The 24,538-nt window shown below is 37.6% G+C and overlaps 1 protein-coding gene across 5 annotated transcripts in view; it reads left to right on the top strand.

The window, feature by feature from the left end:
• Window positions 1–24,538, top strand: part of TPD52L1 (TPD52 like 1) — a 108,520-nt gene that overhangs the window by 18,332 nt on the left and 65,650 nt on the right. Inside the window, exon 1 of one of the 5 annotated variants that reach the window (XM_074397513.1) lies at window positions 15,507–17,654. The exons of 1 other annotated variant lie outside the window; for it this stretch is intronic. In XM_074397513.1, coding sequence (XP_074253614.1) covers window positions 17,627–17,654 — 28 coding nt within the window. In that variant the 5' untranslated portion in view covers window positions 15,507–17,626. Of the gene's footprint in view, window positions 1–15,506; window positions 17,655–24,538 lie in introns of those variants that run through there. 3 more of the 5 variants (XM_074397514.1, XM_074397515.1, XM_074397516.1) reach the window with 3 other exon arrangements.

Genomic DNA, 24,538 nt, shown 5'->3' with positions numbered 1-24,538 from the left:
GGAAAGTCTGCAGTCAAGTTAGATAGTTTCATTTTTTAAAGTCCTAAAATGCTATTCTAGATGCTAATACTTCTCCTGTAAAGAATGACTCTGCATACTCACATAAGCAGTTTCTCTCCAGTCTGAGACGACTGTGGTCATAGGAAAGGAAGTCGGGGGAAGAACACAGAAGAAAGTAAAGGGCCTGCCATATAAAGGGACCCTAGTCTAGTGACAAAGAGCCTACATGTTGTCACAAAGATTTGGATTCATTTCCCAGTGCAGTCCCTTATTAGCGATGTGACCTTTAACTTCCCAAAGTCTCAGTTTGCTCATCTACAAAATGGTGGAAATAGGGGGTCCCCAGTGGATCTTGTGATGATTGAATGACATGATGCAGTTGAATTGCTTATGACCGTGCTTGGGTACTATTGTGGCAATGAATGAGAAAAGGAAGATTCATTTATCAATTTCTCGTGAAATATGCATTTAACACCCCCTGTGCTGGGCGCCAAAGTAGGAACTAGTTGAACAGCCATGAAAGAACCAAAGTCCTCCTTTCCTTCGTGAGCTTCTTACCGCCCTGTTTTTGTTATAGCAGTTAGGTGTCAAGCAACTATTTTTAATGCAGTCTTATATCAAACAATTTGTTGGATTTTCATGTGCTACCTACAACAAAGTTAAAAATAGCTTTCTGGCGCTAAGGAAAGATGAGTAGGTTGAAGATAGAAATAAATATGTAAGTTGATGGAATTTGTCTATTTGGCCTGCATGCAAATCTGAAGCGTAAATTATACCTACTAAAAGAGACTGAAATTTTGCTAACGGGACAATAAATGTTTTAAGTGGAGGCTGCTTTTGGTCCTTCTTTATTTACTAGGATGAAAGCTTAAAGATTTGCATAGCAGACACACAAAGGAATATTCATTGTTTGTATACATTTTGAGGCAGAACAGGTTGAACGTTTTGCTTACACTTCCATTGCTTCTCTCCCAATCACTTGGTGGAGCACTGGGGGAAATGCCAACAGCACTTATCTCTTCAGTTAGCAGATCCTATTTCCGGTCTTGTGTGGCTTGGATGTTGACAATAACAAGACAGGCTTGCAGAAAGGAGCGCAAAGCGCAAAGAGAAGGGTGCATGTCCTCGATGGCAGGACTTTGACAATCCCGGTTGGTGTCTGTTACTTAACACCATGCTTGAGACCTCTAAGTGTTCTGATTTCAGCCCTTTCTATTTAAGGTGTTTCAAAAAATACATAAGGCTCAAAATGAAAGGTTTTAATATGTTTGTATATATTGACATATATACATGTATGTGTGTGTGTATCCTATCATCATCTATCACCTTTACTCTGCCTTATTTTTCTTCACGAATGATGGCATTTTATATTATGCATAATTATTTACTTTTTTTCCTGCTAGCATTTAAGCTCCTTGAGGACAGTGGCTTTGATTGTTTTCTTTATTACCATATCCTCATATCTAAAAAGACTGTTCATGGAAAGCGCTCTATAAATACATGTGGGGGAAACAATGAATGAATGAATGAATAGCATTGAGTGCATGTAGCATTATATCCAACGAGGCAGGGGAGCAGCATGGACATTTCAACTTTTATAAGAAATGTATAGTGTAAAAAGTTCTATTATAAATTCTTACAAAAGCTCCTAAAATTAAAGAAATGCTAGGGTGATCAAATTTTCAGTACTGTACCACTGGTATTAAATGTTCCCAACACTTAAATCCTGAAGACAATTTTAAGCTTAAGTGTCCAAGTGTGTCAACATAAAGATAGAATCTAGGGTAGAACCAAAGTATTCTTCTTAAGAAAGAGTGAGGAGGAGAGAGGAAGGGGAAAATATGGGAATTGGGGACGTAAGTGTTCACAAAGAATGACCTCCAGATGGAGAAAAATAAATAAGAGAGAACAATATGTCTGGAGGCTAGGGAAAGAAATGCAGGACAAGATATGCTTCTAACATTTTCCCAAGAAATGCTATAAACCAACTCTTAGCTTCCCCTGTGATATAATTAGTACATTTTGCATTGCTCGTTCAAAAATTTTTGTGGGATTAGAGTTTTGTTATGGGAGAGTTTAAAAGGAAAGAGGTCACTGGACAGCTGATATGTATTTTATAAAGAAATAGGCATTTATTTTCTCCCTGTCTCCACTAAACAATATTGAGGAAATTCTTACAGACTATCAGTATGAGCTATGTAGCTAAGCCATATGTTCTGAGTGTCCCTGTTCTTCTGCTGTCTTGATTCAGAGGTTCCAACATAGTAAAGAGGTTGGAAAGGGAGAACATAGCTGAACCCCATGGGGATGGTCTGCCCAGGGCAGCTGATTTTCAGGGCGATCTCAGACCTTGGATTGACAACACCTGTTCAAGTTATTTTAACCTGGCAAATCAAAGTCTCATTTATAAAAGTAAAAATGACAATAATTTGATGGCATTTTCTTTTATACTGAACATGTGGCCTGCTCTACTTAGCTAGTTTATAGAGATTTATGAGAAAATATGTTCATATTCTTGTTGCTTAAAAAATTATTCTGCATGTTGCATGCAAGTAGTTACTGAACTAAACTTGTAAAATGCTGATTTCCTTCCCTGGATGTTCCATCTCCCCAAGTCCCGACTTAAAGCCTGCTAAGGTTTGAAATATTGATGAGTACAAGTCCATTCATCTCCAAATTTCAGTGGCCTTTCAATGGAGAGTATTTTTAGCTTTGTTGAGAATTTAGGGTAGAGGAAATCACTTTCAGAAATAGCAGATTATTCTTTTAGTTTTATAGAACTTGAGATGGAATCTGTAAAATGAATATTTGAGTCATTGTTGGCCTTATACTAATACAGTAGTATAAGGTTATTTTTATGTAAGCAACCAAGACAGGCTGTAGTTTAAGAGCATATCCTTTTTGCAAAAATCTATTGTATCATTAAACTATCTCTGGCTGCCTGGTGCATTGGCTCACGCCTATAATCCCAGCAACTATGGGAAGCCAAGGTAGGTAGATCACTTGAGTCCAGAAGTTCAGGACCAATCTGGGTAATGTGGTGAAACCCCATTTCTACAAAAAAAAAATAAAAATAAAAATTAGCTGGGTGCAATGGTGTGTGCCTGAAGTCCTAGCTGCCTGGAAGGCTGAGGTGGAAAGATCACCTGAGCCCAGGAGAACAAGGCTACAGTGAACTGTGATCATGCCACTGCACTCCAGCCTGATTCTGTCTCAAAAATAAATAAATAAATACGTGTAAAAATGAAAAAAACAATCTGTCAACTTAATGAATACAGTAACAGCTGCTACTAGTACTGTGCTTTTTGAGTGATGAGATACATTCCCAGTACATTGGTGAAGTTCACTCCTGATCAGACTTGATGTCTAGCTCACCATCAGCCATTTTCTCAAATTTCCCATTTTCCAAACTCATTTTCTACATTCTCCAGTTTAGAGCATTTGCTCAGCTGGTTTTGTCCACCTGCACTGCTGTTACCCTCATTTCAGCTTGTCAGTTCTCATCCATATTGTTGACAGTGAACTCCTGATTTTTCCCCGGAAGTCATCCTTCTTTTTTCTCAACTCTCACAGCATTATGACCTTTGTAATGATTAAGTGCAGCTCAATGACACAGGGCCACGTCCCACTCAGCCTCCCAGTTCCAGGGAACTGCTCAAAGACTGGACTTCCTCAAGTGTGAATAGGAATTGTTAAGAATCCCTATGCGCCCAAAGCACTGTCTAAACTAAGAACCTCTATATGAATGTTAGTTTTCCTTACTATTAATGGTAGAATGCTTATTTTAAAAATCCCTTAAGCATCTCACAAGCAGAGTCCCTTTCCCTTTGTATTTAGGCTTTAGAATAATGTGAGAGGTACCACTCTTTTATTTTTACAATCCTGATCATTTTATGAATCATTATGAATCTCCTTAAAAAGCAGCATCATAATTTAGACTTGGAAAGGACTTAAATGTTCTAATACAGTCTCCACATTTTGTAGATGAAAGCACTTTCAGGATCAGAGGTTTGGCCTGAGCTAGTATCTTATAAACGGGAAAGCCAGAAAAAGGACTGCGGTTTTCTAACTACAGCCCTGTGATCCTTTCGCTGTATTATCAGCCCTTCACCTTCTGCAGCACATTGCAGTTACTCATTCATATGTCTTATTGAACAGACTTTTTGAAGGCTTATTTTTAACTTAAAAGTTAGCATTTTATTAATTAAAGTTTCAGGTTCAGACAACTTTCACTTTTAAATGGAGCTTGCCAGTCTTATACTATTTATAAAATTAACAACTGTTAACCAGTACTTTTAAAGCGACTTTGATAAATACGGTATTTCAATAGTAAGATATTAACTGATACACAAATTCAATTAATATACTCAATTTCATATTTAAGTGCTTCATCTTATAAACTTGAAACTAAATATGTAAGAAGTAAATCTAAAAATTATCTTTAAATGTTCCAATATTACTTACAAATTTAGTAAGATTTCCACTTAAAAATCCAAAATTTGTCATTAACCTAATTAAACATTTAAAAGTATAATTATAATTCTGATAGTCTCTCAATAGACCATATTCTTTCAAGCATAATATGAAATACCAAACATTCAAATGTCTTATCACAAAAGCACTAGTTCTATGATTTTGGTTTCTTTATTTTTTCATTCAATAATTATCTCAAATATATGTGTGTGCCAGGCAATACTCTAGACTAGAAAAACATTAGCAAACAAAAATGAAAACTCTGTCCTTGTGAGGCTCAAATTCTAGAGAAGTGGAAAATAGTAAGCAACATAAATGAGTAAAAGATATAATGTATTAGATTTTGTAAATGTTAAAGAAAAAAATCAATGAAGGCAGGATATGAAATGTGAGAGATGGGTGGAATGGTGGTTGCAGATGATGCTACCTTTTTCAAGGATTAATACTTTGTACAGAGACCTTATTAATTAATTGAGGCTACTTTCCAACAGAGAGAGGTTACCTTCTGAGTACCCCTGAGGTTGTACAAGGACTGGAGATTTGGCTTGTTACATTGACTGGATTCCCACTGCTGACCCTGGTGAATACTCTGAACTTGTTTGTCCACAACTCCCTGACTCCCAACGGGAAACCTCAGCCCTCACATCACTTGATTGGATTTTGTATGTCTTTGGCTCTTAAAATATATAAACATACTTCCCACCCAAGTGTAACTACCTTTGACATAGCCCTGAAGTCCTTCAGATTCTTCAGACCACTCAGTCTTAAGAGACGGATCTGTCTGAATTCTGGGCATCCCTCATGGTTTTGTCCTGAAATTTGGACACAATTTTCCCAGTCACTTTCCTGATCAGTTTTAGCTCTCTAAGAGGATAGAGAACTTCAAGGAGACAAATACTATGTCTTAGCTCTGTTTTGTTTCTAATTTATTATTGTGTCCTGCAAAACACAATGGGTTACCCAAGTAGTCCCTCACTACATGTTGTTTAAAGCAGAATAGTGCAGCTCAATGACACAGGGCCATGTCCCACTCAGCCTCCCAGTTCCAGGGAACTGCTTAAAGACTGGACTCCCTCAAGTGTGAATAGGAATTAAGAATCCCCATGCGCCCAAAGAACTGTCTAAACTAAGAAACTCTATATGAATGTTAGTTTTCCTTACTATTAATGGTAGAATGCTTATTTTAAAAATCCCTGAGGCATTTCATAAGCAGATAGTCCCTTTCCCTTTGTATTTAGGCTTTAGAATAATGTGAGAGGTACAATAAAATGTAAAATTTTATCATTTTTATGATAAAATTTTATGATCATTTTTTCATGCCTATGTATATTCAGGCATAAGTTTGTTTTCACAGGATAGCTCCAAATTTTCCAGATAAACTTTCACTTCTTTCTTTTCACTCAATAGAACTTACTTCTTTTTCTATTCATTCAGTTATCCCACTCTAAATACTAGTGTTCTCTTTATAGATGGAAACGTGAAGAAGGCAGATCTTACTTCAAGGGAGGTTTTTTTTTTTTTTTTTTTTTTTTTTTTTTTTTTTTTTTTTTTTTCTGCTCTCATGCACTATACCATTATTTGAGCATTCTAAGGAAAATTTAGAAGTGGTTTTTAAGAGGGCTGTGGTGCTCTGGGGAACAGCATCTTAAGGGCAATCTTGTTAGGGAGGGTGTTTGAAAGCCACTTCAACAAGAATGGTTGCTTTCTACCTGTAATCTAAGCGCACTTGTTTCCGTCACTGGACGGAACTCTGATACTGTTCTGACAATGCCTTTTCATAACCCTAACCTGTGGCTCTGGTTACGGCCGTTCCTCAGTTCTTGCTTTATCATGTGGGCAACTGCTGTGCTCAGAGACTTTGGGAGTACTCACATGTTTCACTTTCCCTCTGTCATTTTAAATAACTGCTGCACAAGCCCTTGTTTATTTCTGTGTAATTATTACTTTATCATATATGATGTTATATGCCAGTTTGATTCTTTTTTGGGGAGAAGGTAAAGGGGAGGGAAGATAGGAAAATAAAGGCAGGCTTGTACTATTACGTTTTTACAAATTTATTTGAAAGTGAGTCTTTCCCAGAATTACCTACCACCTCTTATGGTCAATTGAACAGAGTTAGTGCCAAGGACAGTTTATAACATTTTTAAAATGATCAAAAATTCACCCTAACTTTGAAGGTCCTGAAATTACTGACACTGACCCATATAAGAATTTGCAAATTAAATGTGGTACATAGTTTTAAAATATATATTTACCATATATATATATACATAACACTCATACACATATAGCTATATCTATTTATCTATCTAGATTATCTATCTATATCTATCTATCTATATTTCATATTTAAGTACTTAAGTACTTAAATATGAAATATAGATAGATAGATAGATAGCTATAGATAGATAATAGTACTATCTTAAGTATCTATAGATACTTAAGTACTTAAGTATCTATAGATAGATAGATAGATAGATAATCTAGATAGATAGATATAGCTATATGTGTATGAGTGTTATGTATATATAGATATATACATACATATCTAGATAGATAGATAGATAGATAGATAGATAGAAAGCTATTCAGCCGTTCCTGATAGAGGATGTAAAGGAGAGTATTAGTTACCCCATTCTGGAGAATTCAGCTTACAGTGGAAAACATGAAGGAGAACGTTTAACATCTGCGTAAAACACTCATTTCCTGGTCCTTCTAATGATGCATTCAGGTATGAAGAAATGTTTTCTATTTACTTGCTCAGAGTTCTTTTAAATAAAGGAAGAGAATCATAGCAGCTTCCGACTTTGGAGCCCACAGAGTTGCAGCCAAATGACTTGCTATTACCCTAGCTCTTTATATTTGCTGAATGCTTTTCAGTACATCTAATTGTGAGTATTCACAGCCCTTTCTGGTGGTGTGAAGAAGGGTAGTGTTGCTCTCATGCGGATTACAAAGCTAAAACCGGAAGAAGGGGAAAAAAATGATGGCTTAAGGTATTCTTAGAAGTTGAGTTCAAGCCTATAGTTTGTTTTTCTCTTTAAGATCTGGAAACGTGAAGAATCTGGTGGCAGTGAACCCAGTAATAAATATGACGTGAATATTATAATTTTTTTATTTACTTATACACTATAGTAATTAATTCGCAGTAATGAAGTAGTAAACCTGATAATATCTGATCTAAATGATCAGCATAAGGAACTGTGTCAAGATCAAAATTCAGGATGACTAAGAGGTAGAACGCAAGATACTCATTCAGAAGGATGTAAGAATAACCAAGAGAACTGAACGACCTCTCTAAGAGCACCAAGAAACATTTACGCCAGGATACACAAAGAACTGAGGCAGCTGGGGAGTTCAGCGGTGGTGTCAAGAGATGCTTGCTATTTTATATTGGGATGTATATGCTGTCCATCTTCTAGAGAGCACAGAGAGAGCAGAAACAAACCTGAGACTTAATTAGCATCATGGGATTGAAATAGCAAACTATGAACAGATAAAAAATGCGTGTTATATGAGTATTGAGGAAAGACCTAAATCGAAATGTGTTATTCTATGATAATATTTGTTTACTCACAGACATTTGTTGAACATCTTCCTTGTGCTACGCCATGCATAGATTCTGGGGATACATAGTGTTTGTCTGATGAACTATGAATGGATGCTAAACTGTGTCAGCACAGATAACTATGAATATCTAGGACTTACCAGTTTACGCTGGCATGGTACAAACCATAGATCTTTGGACACATTCTTTCTTTTCCCAGATTATCAAAGACCAAGATTTTCCAGGATAATGGGGAGCAAGTCAGTATTAGATTCTGCACTGACTCCAGGAAGTAAGGTGTCTCGGGGATATTAGGACAATTTTAGGGCAATGGAGTTTGATTTAGAAAGTTGGCTTTGCACAGACATTTCCCAGGTGACTCTTGTCTAGATCACCGCTTCGTGTCAGTTCTTATGGACAAGACTTCCCCTTGGATACCTCTGGCATTAGGGAGGCACTAATGTACTTCTCTGCAGCTGTACTTTCTAGAGACCAGGTAAGGATAATGACCAAGAGTCACTTGAAAGGCAGGTAGATATAGATGATGAGTAACTGCCTGGGGCCTTTTACAAGCTAATATTTATAAATGTATATTACTTGGCTGGGCATCAGACAAACCAGTTTAAACCTATTCTGTGCTTTCTCTGGGGCAGATGTGCAAACATTAGAAGCATGTGGAGCCCAGGGAAAGTATGCAAACACTGATCAAGTGCACAGGCTGTGTGACTTTGGCGCTTTTCATGATGTATAAGCACAGCTGCCTTTTTCAGGAGTTGTGAGCTGGAGTCGTGAGCAAAGTGTTGTAGGAGTTGCATTTTTCAGGAGAGTGAGGTGCCGATGAGTGTTACCCTCTCTGATAGTCAGGAGAGGATCATTGAGGGGGTGGTTTTTGAGAGCTGGTTTAAGGTAGAAAGGGAGGGAATCTACCATCTGGAAGTGTGATGATGTTCCAGGCATTGGGTACAGCTTCTTAAAGTAGGCTTTGCTTCTGGAGTAAATGAAAAAAGGGGACATTTAATTTACTTGACTGAGAAAAGCTGAGAGAGCAGGGCTGTTGAGAGCCCTTGGTTGGCTGTCAGATATCACTCTCTCTCTCTCTCTCTACAACTTCCTGGCCTCCCAGCTCTGAAACACTTCAGTAAATATTGCCACACAGGATTGATTCAATTCAATCTTTTTCAAAATACAACTGTGTGGTAGGTGATGGCATCATCATTTCACAGACGAGTAAACAGAAGCCCAGAGAACTTAAGCAGCTTGTGTGGCAAGGATTTAAAACTTGCTGTGTGTTTACATACCGCATATGAATTCGCACACATATAGATGGTGGGGATTACGAATGCAAGGAAAGTTATTTTTTGAGTCCTTCATGCCAGTCACAATATTATAGACTGGAAGGACAGCCAAAAGACAAATTCCCCTTTTTTGAGGAATTTTCAACATAACCAGTCTTGATACCATAAATAGGAATGCAAAGAATAAAAGCAACATTAAAAATGCATGAAGAACACTGAAGCACCCAAAAGATTTCAGGGGTGGCCAGCCTGGGACAGGGCTATTCAGGATAACTTTTTGAGGGTGAGCTTGGAGCCAGGTTTTGTAGTTAGAAATGAAGGCCGTGCATGGTGGCTCACACGTGTAATCCCAGCTCTTTGGGAGGCCAAGGCAGGTGTTCAAGACCAGCCTGACCAACGTGGCAAAACCTTGTCTCTGTTTAAAATACAAAAAATTAACTGGGATAGTGGTGCATGCCTGTTATTCCTGTTATGTGGGAGGCTGAGGCAGGAGAATCGCTTGAACCCAGGAGGAGGAGGTTGCAGGGAGCTGAGATTGTGCCACTTCACTCCAGCCTGAGCGACAGAGTAAGACTCCATCTCAAAAAAAAAAAAAAAAATTAAAAAAACTGTAGGCTGTATGTATTCAGAAGAAGCATAGGTAGATGAAGAATGCCCAATCAGTGAAGGGCCTTGAGTAGAAGCACAATTTAGTTGATATTTCTCTTTAGGACTCCCCAAGATCTTAAGGGAAGTATTTTTAATGAAAATGATAAACAAAGCATCACTGGATTACATGAGATTAGAATTTGAAAACATAAAATCTGTGAAGGTGATTAACATAGAACAATAGAAAGAGATTGACTTTCAGCAGCCTTTTTTTTTTTTTTTTTTTTTTTTTTGCAAAGTGTAATTCCTGGCAACGTGGTTGACACTGAAATGTTGGATAAACATAAATGGAATAAATGGATTATGATAGTAACTGGGAATGTAAAAGATATGAGGTAAATATAGATTTTTCATACAGAAGAGACATATTGAAAGAAAAACTTTGTCCAAAATTAAAAATATTAAATTATTATTATCTCAGTAAAATCTGGAGATTCTATGGGGATAGGGAGAGGATCTATCATTCAGGGTCCAGTTGCAGAGGACAGAATCCACCCTTCTGTTTTAAACAAGAAGGAATTTGTTATGGAGCCATGGTGAGTGAGCCTCAGAATCATTGTACAGCTGAAGTAGTGGACTCTAAACTAAGCTTTCATGAACAACTCTCGAACTCAAAGCTGCTCCCAAAACTGGGACCCCACATTGCTGCTGCCATAGCAACTTACTAAGAAGCTGTTAGGATCAGGAAGGCACTGCCATCAGGACCTGCCTCGGCACCAAGCAGTGGCTCCTCTCATCGGCTCCATGACTGCTCCTGTCTGCACTAGCAAATGGATGTTTTTTTTTGACACCACATAGTTAGGGGCAGAAAATGGGGAACTCAGCCACAGAAAACTGATGCCTCCAAGACTGAACTTGACTACAGAAACAGCAGAAGTGGCTGCTCTCTCACAAATCTCTTAGGAAGGCATTTCACTAACTAAACCAGAGTTACCTTTCAGCCTCTGGCTCTGAAGAGGCCAGCTTCCAGCACTTTGCAGCAAAGGCAGTTATGTCCACACAGAGAGGGAGAGGCAATGTAGCAGCAAGTATCTGGAAGGAAGAAATAGTTGGTATTTGTTTGCATATGATAACAAACATTTGGTTTCGTTTGATTCCTAGTATTAGGAATTTTGTTTTTAGAAGATTTTAATATAGTTTTTTGTGACGGGGAGGTAACAACTTACAGAATCAAAAACAATGATAGAACTTTTACATTAACAAGAGAAAAAAGGTAATAAGCTGAAACTCTAGCAAGCCAGCAAACAGTAGAAGAGGAGAAACCAACAATGTAAACGAAATTGTAAACAGAAAATAAGAAAAAAGAAGGAAAAAAATCAAGTCCATTTATTGCTACATTAAAATGTAAAAGGACTAAATACCCATATGTAAAGAAAGATCAGGATTATATTGGATAAAAATAAAAACACACAAATCGCTTACAAAAACTATACTTTAAGCACTATTTAGGGAAGTGAAAAGGTGAACAGAAATATATAACACAAAGAGCAAACAAAATAAAAACACTAAGAGCACTTTGTACTGGAAAGAAAGCATAAAATAGTAGAAAGAGGAACAATTTGTGAAGTCATAAACTTGCATGTCCAAATAACATAGCAACTATAAATGCATTTTTAAAACTGTCGCAATGCAGGAAGAATTGATTAATACTTTGGTTTTGTAGTGGTATATTTTAATGAGTAGATAGTAGGTAACAGGTTAGGGCAGAGAGACTTTGATGATCCAATTTAGCAACTGACTTACTAGGTATATATCATAGAATTTCATATCCTTTCTCTAGTTTCCTAGTGCCATGAAACACTTAGAAAAATTAGTCAAGTACTTGGCCCAGAAAAATAGCTTGAAAAACTCAAAAGAGCTTTTATAGACCACATTCTTTCAGTATTGCCCAATAAAACTAGAAATAAGTACTGAAATACAACCAAAAATTTTAACAACTTGGAAATTAAGAAACACACTTGGGACAAAGATAAAATCAGGGTTAAATTCTGAACTATCTGTAAAACAATGAAAAGGAGAACACTTCAAAATCTATGCAACACAGAGACACTGCCAATAATAGAGGTTAATGCATAAGAAACTAGAAAAAAAATACACCAAAAGAAAAGAGAATTTAAAAAGATGAAAGCAGAGATTAGTGAAATGGAAAATAGCAACAACTAAAATAGAGAATGGAGAAATAATTTCAAAAGTTAATTTGGGGTAAGATACAAATCCCCTCTGGAACCTTTCTCTAGACAAAAGTTAGAAATGTTAAAACAAACATAACTAAAATGTTGAAGAAATTCTAGAAGATAGAATATATCATGCGTAACTTTTTAGAAACTGGATTTTTTAAAATCATACTTTAAGTTCTGGAGTACATGTGCAGAACATGCAGGTTTGTTACATAGGTATACCTGTGCCATGGTGGTTTGCTGCATCCATCACCCCGTCATCTACATTAGGTATTTCTCCTAATGCTATCCCTCCTCTTTCCCCTCACCCGCTGCTATGCCTCTCTTAGCCCCCCACCTACCGACAGGCCCTGGTGTGTGATGTTCCCTTCCCTGTGTCCAGGTGTTCTCATTGTTCAACACCCACTTATGAGTGAGAACATGAGGTGTTTGGTTTTCTGTTCTTGTGTCAGTTTGCTGAGAATGATGGTTTCCAGCTTTATCTGTGTCCCTGCAAAGGATATGAACTCATCGTTGTTGTTTTTTTTTTATGGCTACATAATATTCCATGGTGCATATGTGCCACATTTTCTTTATCCAGTCTATCATTGATGGGTGTTTGGGTTGGTTCCAAGTCTTTGCTATTGTGAACAATGCCACAATAAACATATGTGTGCATGTGTCTTTATAGTAGAATGATTTATAATCCTTTGGGTATATACCCAGTAATGGGATTGCTGCGTCATATGGTATTTCTGGTTCTAGATCCTTAAGGAATTGCCACACTGTCTTCCACAATGGTTGAACTAATTTATACTCCCATGAACAGTGTAAAAGCATTTCTGTTTCTCCACATCCTCTCCAACATCTGTTGTCAGACTGATGCTCCATCAGAGTGATGGAGTCTCACTCCGTCGCCCATGCTGAAGTACAATGGCGTGATCTCAGCTCACTGCAACCTCTGCCTCCTGGGTTCAAGGAATTCTCCTGCTTCAGCCTTCCGAGCAGCTGAGATTACAGATGCATGGCACCACACCCGGCGAATTTTTGTATTTTTAGTAGAGATGGAGTTTCACTATGTTGGTCAAGCTGGTCTCGAACTACCAACCTCAGATTGTCCACCTGCCTTGGCCTCCCAAAATGTTGGAATTACAGGTGTGAGCCACCATGCCCAGCCTTGAAACTAGATTTTTAAACCTAGAGCAGGGATCTTCATACTTTCTCTGTAAAGATCAGAGAGTAAATATTTTAGGCTTTTTAGACCATACCACCTCTGTCACAACCACTCAACTCTGTCACTATAGCACAAAAGGAGCCTTAGATATCATAATATCAAATGGGTATGACTGTGATCCAACAAACTTTATTTACAAAAATAGGCCATGGGTGGATTTTGCCTGCAGGTCATAGTTTGTTAAGCCCTAAACCAGAGGAACCCAGTATAGCAAAATATAAACTACCAAAATTGCGCCAAGGAAAATTTAAAACTTGAGTAGATGAATTAATATTATATTTAGTGTAATTTCATTTAAAGTCCCAACAAAGATATTTTGAAATTAGATTAAGTGTGCTTAGAGCATCTATTGAAAAATAAATTGTGAGACTTGACAAAGCATTATGATAACTATAAGCAGAAGAAATTGTCTTATGTGCCGTTAATATATACCATAAAGCCACCTTCATCAAAACAGTGTGACATTGACACCATAGCTAAGCACCAGAGAATAGATAACAGATGGATCTTAGAATTTTCTGGAATTTAATATTTGTGATTCAGTGGGAAATAGGCTATATTTAGTAATAACTGACCATCCATTTTTTTAAAAAGTGACTTTTATTGCATGACTTATAAAGTTAATTTTATATAGATTAAAATCTTCACCAAAAATTTTAAAACAATGCAAATATTCACAGAAAAATGAGATGACCAAGTACAATGTAGTAATTGGGGTGACTCATTCAGCCAATGGGGAAATGCAAAGGTACAAAAAAAAATAGGCATTTTATCCTTTATGAAAATGTTAAATATTTGCATGGAAAAAAATCATCATATTCAAAAGACAAACAATAGATGAGAGAAAGATGTTCATTACATATAGCAGTTAATTAATTTCAATACAATAGGAAACAATCTAATAATCTGATAGAGCAATAGAAAAATAGTCAGATAATTTGAATGAGCAGTTTACAGAAGAGCAAAAATAACTGGCCCGCCATGGACGAAAAGATTGTTCACTATGCTAAGGAAATGCAGATTTAAGTAACAATATGATATTATGTTATATCCTTTGGACAGGCAAAAAAATTAAAATATGATAATTCCAATTGCTGACAAGGATAGAGAAAGAGTAGTTTCATGTGTTGCTCATAGAAATGTGAATTACTACACTCTTTTTGGAAAATAATCAGGTAACAGCTATTAAAATTTAAATTCTTCTCCTGGAACTTTCCAGAACTAAAACTACCTTAACTAATGATATATGTACAAAACCGACGTGTTGCAGCACTGATTATAGTAGGCAGACCTCTCTCCAGAAAAAAGCAAAATAAAATAAATATCCATCAAAAGGCCAATGTTTGAAGCAAATGCAGTATTTGCTTACCATGAAATATTCAGCAGTCTTTCAAAAGAATGAGTTGTAACTCCAACACTTGGCACTTACACTTAGTATGAATTGTGAAGATTAACAAGATGGAGAGGAGTTTATAAAATATGAAATCATTTTTGTCAAACAGTGGCAAAGACTGGTGTTTGTGTGTTTAATTATATATACTGTAGTGTGTATGTATAATTATACTATAAACGTGTATGTACACACATATACACACACATTGCCAAAGAATAAATGAAATCTTGTTTTATTTTAAATCCAGAAAGTGTTGGATGCACTTTTAGTTGTAATCCCCCCTCAATCCCCCCTCAAAGAGAAGATATTAGTTAAACTACCCTCTCAAACACTGGGAAATTAAACAGAGATTTTTTTTTTTAATGATGTTCATTAGCAGGAGTATGGTGGAGAGTCAGAGAGCATTTACTTTTAAGATTAATTAATAAAGATCTTGTTTTAAAAGTTTCTGTTGAGAAAAGGTCCTGGTTTTACGGCATCACCCATTGAGAGTATCCCTTAGTTAGCCAAGCATATATGAATTAGTACATTCCACCAAAGCCTTCAGCTTCTTAGGTTTTGGAACTAGTTACCATATCTGGAAAAAACCAGTGACTCAAATGGAAACTTTACAGTGTTTCTCTCCTCCGTTAAGATATCCACGTCATCAGCTTGTTATCCAAGTGGAAAGGCACATTTTTATCCTTCAGTGGATCTGTGTTCTTCACCTAGTAAGAGTTGATTCTTCCTCCCACAGCTGCATTCTTAGTGTAGCTAAAAGTGGGTGCACTCATTTTGTTTACTCCCACCCTTACCTTCTTGAAAAGAGGGAATTAGATTGGTAGTATGTGGAAATTTAGATATTATGTGAAACAACAAAATTAAATATCCTTCTTAGAAGCGGTTTTCATACTTCTCAAAAATTGACACGGTAATAAATACATTTTATATCACGTTGAGTTGTGTTGGTGTGTGCATGCCTGTGTGTGTGTGTATAAAATAATGAATGCAATTTTGTGAAATATTACTTGTTCTTATTATATGCATTCCAAACAATTTCTACTCTATTCTAGTCTACTTTATTTCATTTCATTTAAAATGTACTGATCACAGCACACTAAGTTGACTTAGTGACCCGCTAAATGTGGTAGTGACCTGCAGTTTGAAAACATACTGCATCAAAGGACTCCTATCAAAGCAGCATGCATGGCATTCCACGGTCAGAAGATTTTCACTGAACTGTAGAGATAGTTTATTCAGTGAGGTCAAATACAGACCTAGGCATCTTTCACTTCATTTCACATATGCCAACAAAGTCAGCTTATGTGGAAGACCTTCTGATAGCAGGTTCCTTGAGGCTTTTTAAGTTTACCTTAGGCAACAGCATTGCAATACTTCTAGAGAATTAGCTTAAACTAGAGGCAAATAAGTTTTAACTGCTGTGGCAGATCCCTTAGCTAATGATTTTTCTCCTACAGTTGGGACTGTCATTAGAAGCCTGGCCATCCTGGCATAAATAGAAGCCATCTCAGTTGATTTCAACTCTGCCCTAAGTTTTCTTGGATTCTTCTTCCATTTAGGCTTTAAAATAATATGCTAAAGTTGGAAAAAGAATTTCCATATGAAACTAAGCAACACTTAAATATGTTCTTTTATAATAATAACCCCAGTTGGGCATATTGCCAAATTAATTATTCATAGAGTCAGTAGAGATCAGTTGTACACTGTTTCAAATGCAGGATTTGTGTGGGTCATCAGAACAGAGGTGACTTATGTGCAGGCATTTAAAGTGGAAGTGTTTGAAAATCTGACTCATACTTTGACTGCAAAGTGAAATGATGTGTGTTCTATCTAACTAGATTTGGGAGCAAAGAATTTCGAAAAGCTGGTGGAATTTTGACTCTGCCTATGGCCTCTTTTACAGTATACCTAATTCAAGATGTGTATAAAAAACATTTTAAGATAGTCGCTAGGAAAACAAAGATCTTTTCTATCCTGCCATTTACTTAATTTTTTTAACCTAACTTGTTTTTCCTAATGATTAACATTGATGCCTTTGATTGTGTGGGTGCTGTCAAAAGACAGTTCATCATGTGGGGAAAGGTTGGCAACCTCTCTCTGCTTGGTACATTTCCATGAGCCTTCTTTCACTACTCTCATTGTTATTTCCTTTTCACTCTGAAGTAGTTCCAAACCTGATATTGAAGGAACTCGATTTTATTTTTATGTATTTGAAGTAAATTGAGCCATTTTTGTTTTTAGGTTTGTTTAATATGCTCCACACAGAGAAGAATGTAAAGTAAAAGCAATAGCAATAATAACTTATGTTTGACAAAACACATAACAAAAAAAGGGTATTTTGAGACATAGAAAGTCAAATTATAGTTACCCCTAAAATTCGCCCTTCCATTTTCTTTACTAGAATTCTCTATCAACATTGGAGTGTTGGTGGTTAGGACAGAAGGAAGTATACATATAGCTATCTGCGTCTAAGACATCCGCCATGTCTTTCTATAGCTGAAGAAACTTCAAAGTAACTAAAAGTGCCACTGGAAATAGTTTCTGCAAACTATATTAGCTATAATTTGAAGAATTTCTACCAACTGTGACTTTGTGAATGGCAGGAATTAATATTCCTTTCTTAGTTTGTAGGACTGTCAAAATATGATCCCAATTTTGTGACCAGCCCCAAATGAAGCCGACTGTTGTCCCTGGTGCTCCATTTTCTGCATAGGTTCTAGGTCATTTTTTCTGAAAATAGTACTGAAGTTGGTGGCATGTGGGAGTCACTGCAACATCCAAACTGCTGACAGGAACCTGTGAGACTGAGAGCCATGTAGAGTGTCTCAGCGTGCTTGACAGCAGCAGTCCTCAGACTTTTTGGCACCAGGATCCCATTTCATGGAAGACAGTTTTTCCACAGATCAAGGTAAGGGGATGGTTTTGGGGTGATTCAGGCACATTACATTTATCATGCACTTTATCTTATTATTATATTGTAATATCTAATGGAATAATTCTACAACTCACCATAATGTAGAATCAGTGGAAGCCCTGAACTTGTTTTTCTGCACCTAGATGGTTTCATCTGAGGGTGACGGAATACAGTGACATCATCAGGCATTAGATTTTCATTAGGAGCACTCAGCCTAGATCCCTCAATGTGTAGTTTATGATAGGATTCATGCTCCTTTGAGAATCAAATGCTCTGCCACTGATCTCACAAGAGGCAGAGCTCAGGCTGTAATGTAAGCAATGGGGAGCCACTGCCAATGCAGATGAAGCCTTGCTGGCTCATGCCACTCACCTCCTTCTGTGCTGCCTGGGTCCTAACGTCTGTGGCCCAGGGGTTGGGGCCCCTGCTTTAGAGGATGTTGTACTGAATATATTATTCTCTGTTGCTACATCAAGGAAACAATGGCACTATCTACTCTTGCCTTCACTCTACGTATTGACTGTAGTGATTTGTATATCATATTACATTATGTGGAATCTTAATATGATTTTAAATTCATTTGTCCTCACAACTATAGTTAACATTTTTCTCTTAAACGGAATCATTCCTTGCTGACCCTGGGTTTTCTTTTCTTGTTGTGGAGTTGTGTTGTTGTTTATTTTGTTCCAACTGCATTTTCTTGATTCTCATCAAGAAAACGCTGAGAATCTTAGCCTTATTTCCTTGTGGATGATTTTGCAGAACAAACTGTCCTTTGGCGTTTGCACCTGCATGTCGCTCATTGTACACTTGCTTGATGTGTTTCTGTGAAAGGGAGCAGCTTTTCTTTCTCAAAATGAAGAAGAGAGAGGCCAAATGTCTTTTTCCAGCTCCCATGAAAATATGGATTTCATTCCTTTTCTTTGATTTTGAAAGGAAACGGTGAAGGGATAATGATGTGTTTAAAATTAGGTGAATTGTGTTCTTTCTTCTAACCGAAACAGTGCAGAGGAAACGACCCACTGTGAAATGTTACCTGTGCAGCATTGTAGATGTGTAAGAACAGCAGTGTTTTCTACTTGGCTGGCTATCCTGGCATGTAGTTCATCAAAATAGAGAAACAGGATGCAGACGTTCTGAGTGTAAGACCAAATGAACTCTAAGCATGTTTACCTCCCTATCATCTGAGGAGAGAGAGAGCTGTGAGCAAAGAAGGAAGTGAAAAACTGTGGAGTGTCTGGCTGTCCTCAGTGGCCTTCAGATACTCTGTTTTTTCTCCCCCTCCCTTCTGTTCATTGGACATTAACATACCTTGTCATTACAAGGTATTATTATTTTTTAACAAGGTAAGTTCAAGAAGAAAATATAAAAGAGCCAATATTCATAATGTGTAATAGCATTTGGACCTTGCTATTCGAAAGCGGAATCCAGGTAGAATCAAAAGATTTGAAGAAAATTATGAATGAAGGACCCTGACATATCTACTACCTAGCCACCAGCTTTCATGATGGCTTCTGTAGCATGCTAGGGGAGAAGAAAGCCATGTTCTCTCAACATTGTTCCCTGACGGCCTTTGTTGTAGGAGAATAGTGGGGGGGACTGAGGTTGGCTTTGACTACAAGTGGAAATTTTTGTTTTCCCGATGAGCCTGGCACTCAGGACACTGGACATTTCACTGTAGGTTTATGACTATCACCCCGTTGTAGTTCACCTGCTTTTAATGCCAAGAGTTTCAGAACCCAGCCGACCTGAGCGAAATAAAGTTCTTTGGGTTCGATCTGCAGCAATCGGAATGTTGAGAACAACAAAAAATTCCACTTTTCTTTACCTGGTGGTGCCTCAGCAGGATCCCGGAATGTACTTGCTGGTCTATAAGGAGAAGAGAACATTGCAGCTGTGATGTGACTCATTCACACTTTGTTCTTTTAATGGAGAAAAACCTGCAGTGACATCACCTGGCCACCAGGGGATGTGCTGTTGCCGGAAAGCCCTGGATTTTTTACCTGCCGGCACCTCCAGCGGCAGGAAGAAAGGCTTGCTTGTTTTTTGATGCAGTAGTACCTTAACAGAGAACCCCATCTTCATTCCTAAGGAAATCAGCATCAGTTTTGTGTTCCCTTTGTTGACCTTCCAACTAAGGCTAAGCCCGCTTTTCTGAGTTAATAAGAACCCAGAAAGAAAAGGGAACATTAGTCGTGGCTCCAAACAGCAACCAAGCACTTTGCTGCATACGATCTGCTTTGGTGGGTGGCCTGAGTCTGCACTGACCCACACAGACTCACCTCTCTCGTGGTCTGCACCTGACTTGCACATATACCTTGTTAATGAAGCCCAGTGAGAACTGGATCTATCACAAGTGTCCCACCTGATTTCTTGGAAGCTTTTATTAGCATCCATGTCCTCCATGGCAAACAGCTCTGTTTGGCTGCTTGTTGATAATAATCATTGCCAACATCTATTTATTATCCTTGTGTGTTAGACATTGTGCCCAACACTTCACACAATTTAGTCTCATTTAATTCCCCAAGTAGCTGTTGGAGATGGTTATCATTATCTTCTCTATTTTGCAGATGAGGAAAGTGAAGCATAGAGAAGCTAAATGTGATGACCAGGATCACTCTGCTGATAATTATGTTGCTAGGACGAGATTCAGGCCCCTCTAACTCTGAAGGCCATCCACTTAAATGATAATTTTCAAGTTCGGGGGATGGGGGCTGTGGCTAAGATCTGTCCTTGGTGGGGTATAGCAGAAGGACTTAGGAACTGTTCTGTTGTCTGTTGCCGTCACTCTGAGTCACGGTTCCTGATGGGTGTGCCATAGCCCTCAGGAGTATTGGGATGGAAAAATAGCTCAGAACCAGTGGACCAAAGGACGGTATAAAAGTCCTAAGCAGCTTTTCTGTGAATTATTGCCTGAGGCGTTCTCTCTGTGAGGGAAGAACTTCACAGGCCGCCACACTGCTGCGAGTGCTGAGGAAAGATGGAAAATAGCCATATATATATGGAAAATATATGACTGTTACAAATATGAAAACATATACATGAAAAACATACATATGCAAAACACATATACATGAAAAAATATATGAAAAATGCACATAAGTTCATGTGTGTATATATATCTTCCTCTTCCAATTCCAGCATCAGTGTTAGTAAGTGTGCAAGCTGTTATACATTATTATGCAATCATTTTTCATTGAGCAGCTGCTAGGAGCCTTGCAGAGTGAGCTGAGGCCTTGGTGGTCACGAAGGCCTGGCCCAGGTCTTCAAGGAACTCACAGCCCAATGGGTTTTTGCTTTTCTTGAGGCTAACACTGACAGCTCAACTTATAGATCAAGTCTCTTAAATCATGACTCAGACAGAGAATTTTGTGTAAAAGTCTTCTGAATTTTTTTTTTTTTTTTTTTCAAAAAAAACCAGAAGGCTGAAAAAAGGACAAAGCCTCATGCTTTTGTTTCTGATAGTGGTGGACTGGAACTACTTGTGGACTTTAATTGTTTGTTTTTGTTTCTGTTTTACTTAATTATAGGATTAGTAATAGGTGTGACTTTTTCCATTTCCTTTGGATGCTTCTAGTTTGCAATAAATTAGAAATGCTGACTGACAGCAGGCTAAGTAAGATCCAGAATAACCATTAACTCTACAGTCTCAGCATTACTGAGCTGTTTATTTAAAGGTTAAGGCCATTTATAACTCAACAGCCCCTCAGGTCATGCATGAAATACATCATAGCACCAGGAAAGTAGTGTTTACTTCTTAAACACATCTCTTATCCTATCATTCTCCTGCTCAAAAATCTGTGCTTCTCCACTGCTTCCAGACTCTTTACCATGGAATTCAACGTCCTCTATGATACAGAACAAATGTCCTTTTTGGCGTATTTCCTGCTAACCTTAGGTTCCCCTAGAACCCTGACCCTAGATAATCAAGCAGCTCTTGGTTCTTGTAATATACCTGATACTTTGCTAACGATCTTCCATACAAAATGCCCTCCCCACCTCTATCTGTCAAAATCTTATTTTAATACATGTGTTTCCTACTTGTTAAGACCAAAGTCAGGCAATGTTACCTCTGTAAAGATCTTTAGTATCAGCCATTGGAATTAAACATTCCTTATTTTTGCTAATAGCCCATAGTTTAGATCTTGGCTGAAGTATTTAATGTATTCTTTTTTATTTACAGTGAGTACGTATCAACCTAAAATAATCAAAAAGGTCAGAATCTGACTTAAAGAGAGTTTATTGAAGGGCAAAGTTTGAGGATAGCCTGGAAACACCTGGAAACACCAACTCCAAAGGAATAGAGTTGGCATTCTGAAGTAGGGAAGTTAAGGTTTCATTTATATATAGTCAGAGATGGGAGTTTTTAGCAGGATTACAGCATTTTTCAGACAAAGTTGGCACACAGTTGCAGCAATTTGATTGGTAATAGGCTGTGTTTCTTTTGGGGAGGATACATTTAACATTTGTTACAGAGGGTATAGTAGTTATGGGTTTTCTGTCATCTGGCCCAAGCAAAGCAGGACAAGAAAGGAGAAGTTAATCTAACAAGGGTCATTAAGATGACAGCAGGTTTTTGTTCCTGTTGTTATTGAAGGCTCTCTAGTCACTGTACAGAGCAAGAGCAATAAGAAACAAGTTGTTCTATAATCCGACAAACAGAAGTCGCAACCCTGTGTGGCTCGGCTCACAATCACGTCTCTCTCAAGGCTTAAAGTATCTTCAGGGTTCCAACAACTTTTAAATCATATTTATTTTTACATCGGGTACATTGAGAACCTCTAAGTCCTTTGGGGGTAAGAAGCATATCTTATGCATTTTGTGTCACCCATCCATGAGAGAAAGACTTGATATACAATGAGTAAATTTTTAAGTGGCATAAGATTAAGTAAACTTTAAATCTATGGAAAAGGCACGTAGGTGAAATTGTCTGATGAAACAACAAATTGCATTGTCGTCTTGCTCCAGTCAACAGGCATCTTTTTGATCTTTTGATGTATCAAGCAGGATTTTTTTTACCCCTAGGGCATCTGGCTTAGCTGTTACCTCTCCCTGGAAATTTCTTTTATTCTGGGGTGTCACATAGCAACCCCTTCTTAAGGCAAAGCACGCTGACCCATCTTAGGCTTTCTCTGACTTCTCAGACCATTGCTGGTCTTGCATGGGGACAAAGCCTGTCTGCAGTCACTCAGTGCTATCACAGCCAGGTCAGTTGTGGCTCATCTGCTCATCATGTGTCTCTTAAACTTCAGGAGAGCAGAGGCCCTGTCTGCTCTGATAATCGTTGTATCTCCTGGACCTAGAATAAGTGCCCCTTACATCATATTATATTATTTAAAATCAGTGGGTTTTGACATTGGCTGCCCATCAGTGTCATCGGTGGCGCTTAACAAAACACAGATGTGCAAAGTTGACCTCAAAGATTGTAATTCAGCAGGACTGGAGTGATGCCTTTAAATTTGGCTCCAAATGTATCAATCATCAAAGACTCAGGAAAACAAGGGAAGGTAAACTTTCTGTAGCTTCCGAAGTTGTGGCTGTTTTTAAAACTGTTTATATTTTCTTTTAAATCCTTATCCTATATCCTTAAGCCTTGTGACTGCTGCAGAGAGAAAACAAGATCAAACACGAGCTTACATTAGCCACAGAAACACCTGGGGCAGTTCCAAAGTTTTAATTACTGCTTCATTAATGTAAAAGCTTAATTATAGTTTGAATGTATAAACAACTTTGGTCATGTGCCCTGCAAATACGAAGTAGTCAAAATAATTATTATCACGGCTCCTATCTCAACGCAAGACCAATGATCACCGAATTATTTTTAAGACATGGACTACATTTAAATGTTTATTGAATTATATTTTCTGTTAGCTTATATAGAGCACATGACATTTAATAACTTAAATGTATATACTTCGGTGCTTGTTAGATTCTATTCAAATTGTATAGCAAATGTCCTTGAAAATAGAACTTTGATTTTTCCTTACATTCCTGTATTTGATAGCAGACTATTCTTAGACTCTCCACCTCACTTACCACCATGGTGTCTATGGATTTATAAATATGACATGCTGTCAGCCTTACTTACACATGAGGCATGGAGGTGAGAGTGAATAAGAATCTTGCTCTGAGCCAATTAGTTGCAGACCCTGCATTGGAATTCCTCTCCCATAGTATCAAAAGTGTAGTCATATTCCTAGATCATTAGGCAGGAAAAAAAAAAAGAAAAGAAAAACTACTCAGAGACATCTGGCCGGATCTGTGCCTTTCATCAGAATAATCATGTCCTAAATCTTCCACTGGGGTTGTCAGAAAAGCTTTTTCCCAACTTTTTCTAGACCATGGAAAGCTACATTTAATTTATAACCTGAAAATATTCCCTAAAACAGACTCATAATCATGCTTTCTGAAATTTTAGCCCAGTCTTCTTGCTTGCTGAGAAAAGAGCTGGCTGTCCTTCCCCTTTGAATAAGCCTCCTTGTATGAACACTCTCTAGAGATATCCCTTTTCCAGATGAAAATCTGTTTTATTTGTTAGCATGTTGAACCCCAGCCACTTGAATCATTTTGCTTTTTCATCTTGGTAGGTCTGTTCTCTCTATACTCTAATTTAATAGCTCTAAACTGCACATATCCACCACGTGATCTAGTTCAATATCAAGCAGGTATCCAGTGAGTTCACAAACTCAGAAGTGCAAGAAATGTAACTTTTCTTATTTTTCTGAAACTCATTTTCACTTCCATTTCGAATTCTTTTTCTGCCAGGAGAATTTTAGGAAAATGTTTGTCCCCAGATCAAGAGACATTCCCCTTTTTCTGCTTGCCAGGCTCAAAAGTATAGACTCTTTTGAAAAGTGTAGAATTTAAAACTCTAAGAG

Source organism: Saimiri boliviensis, chromosome 4 (assembly GCF_048565385.1).
Source record: "Saimiri boliviensis isolate mSaiBol1 chromosome 4, mSaiBol1.pri, whole genome shotgun sequence".
In the NCBI taxonomy this organism is placed as follows: domain Eukaryota; kingdom Metazoa; phylum Chordata; class Mammalia; order Primates; family Cebidae; genus Saimiri; species Saimiri boliviensis.
This window is presented reverse-complemented; position numbering and strand designations above follow the sequence as displayed.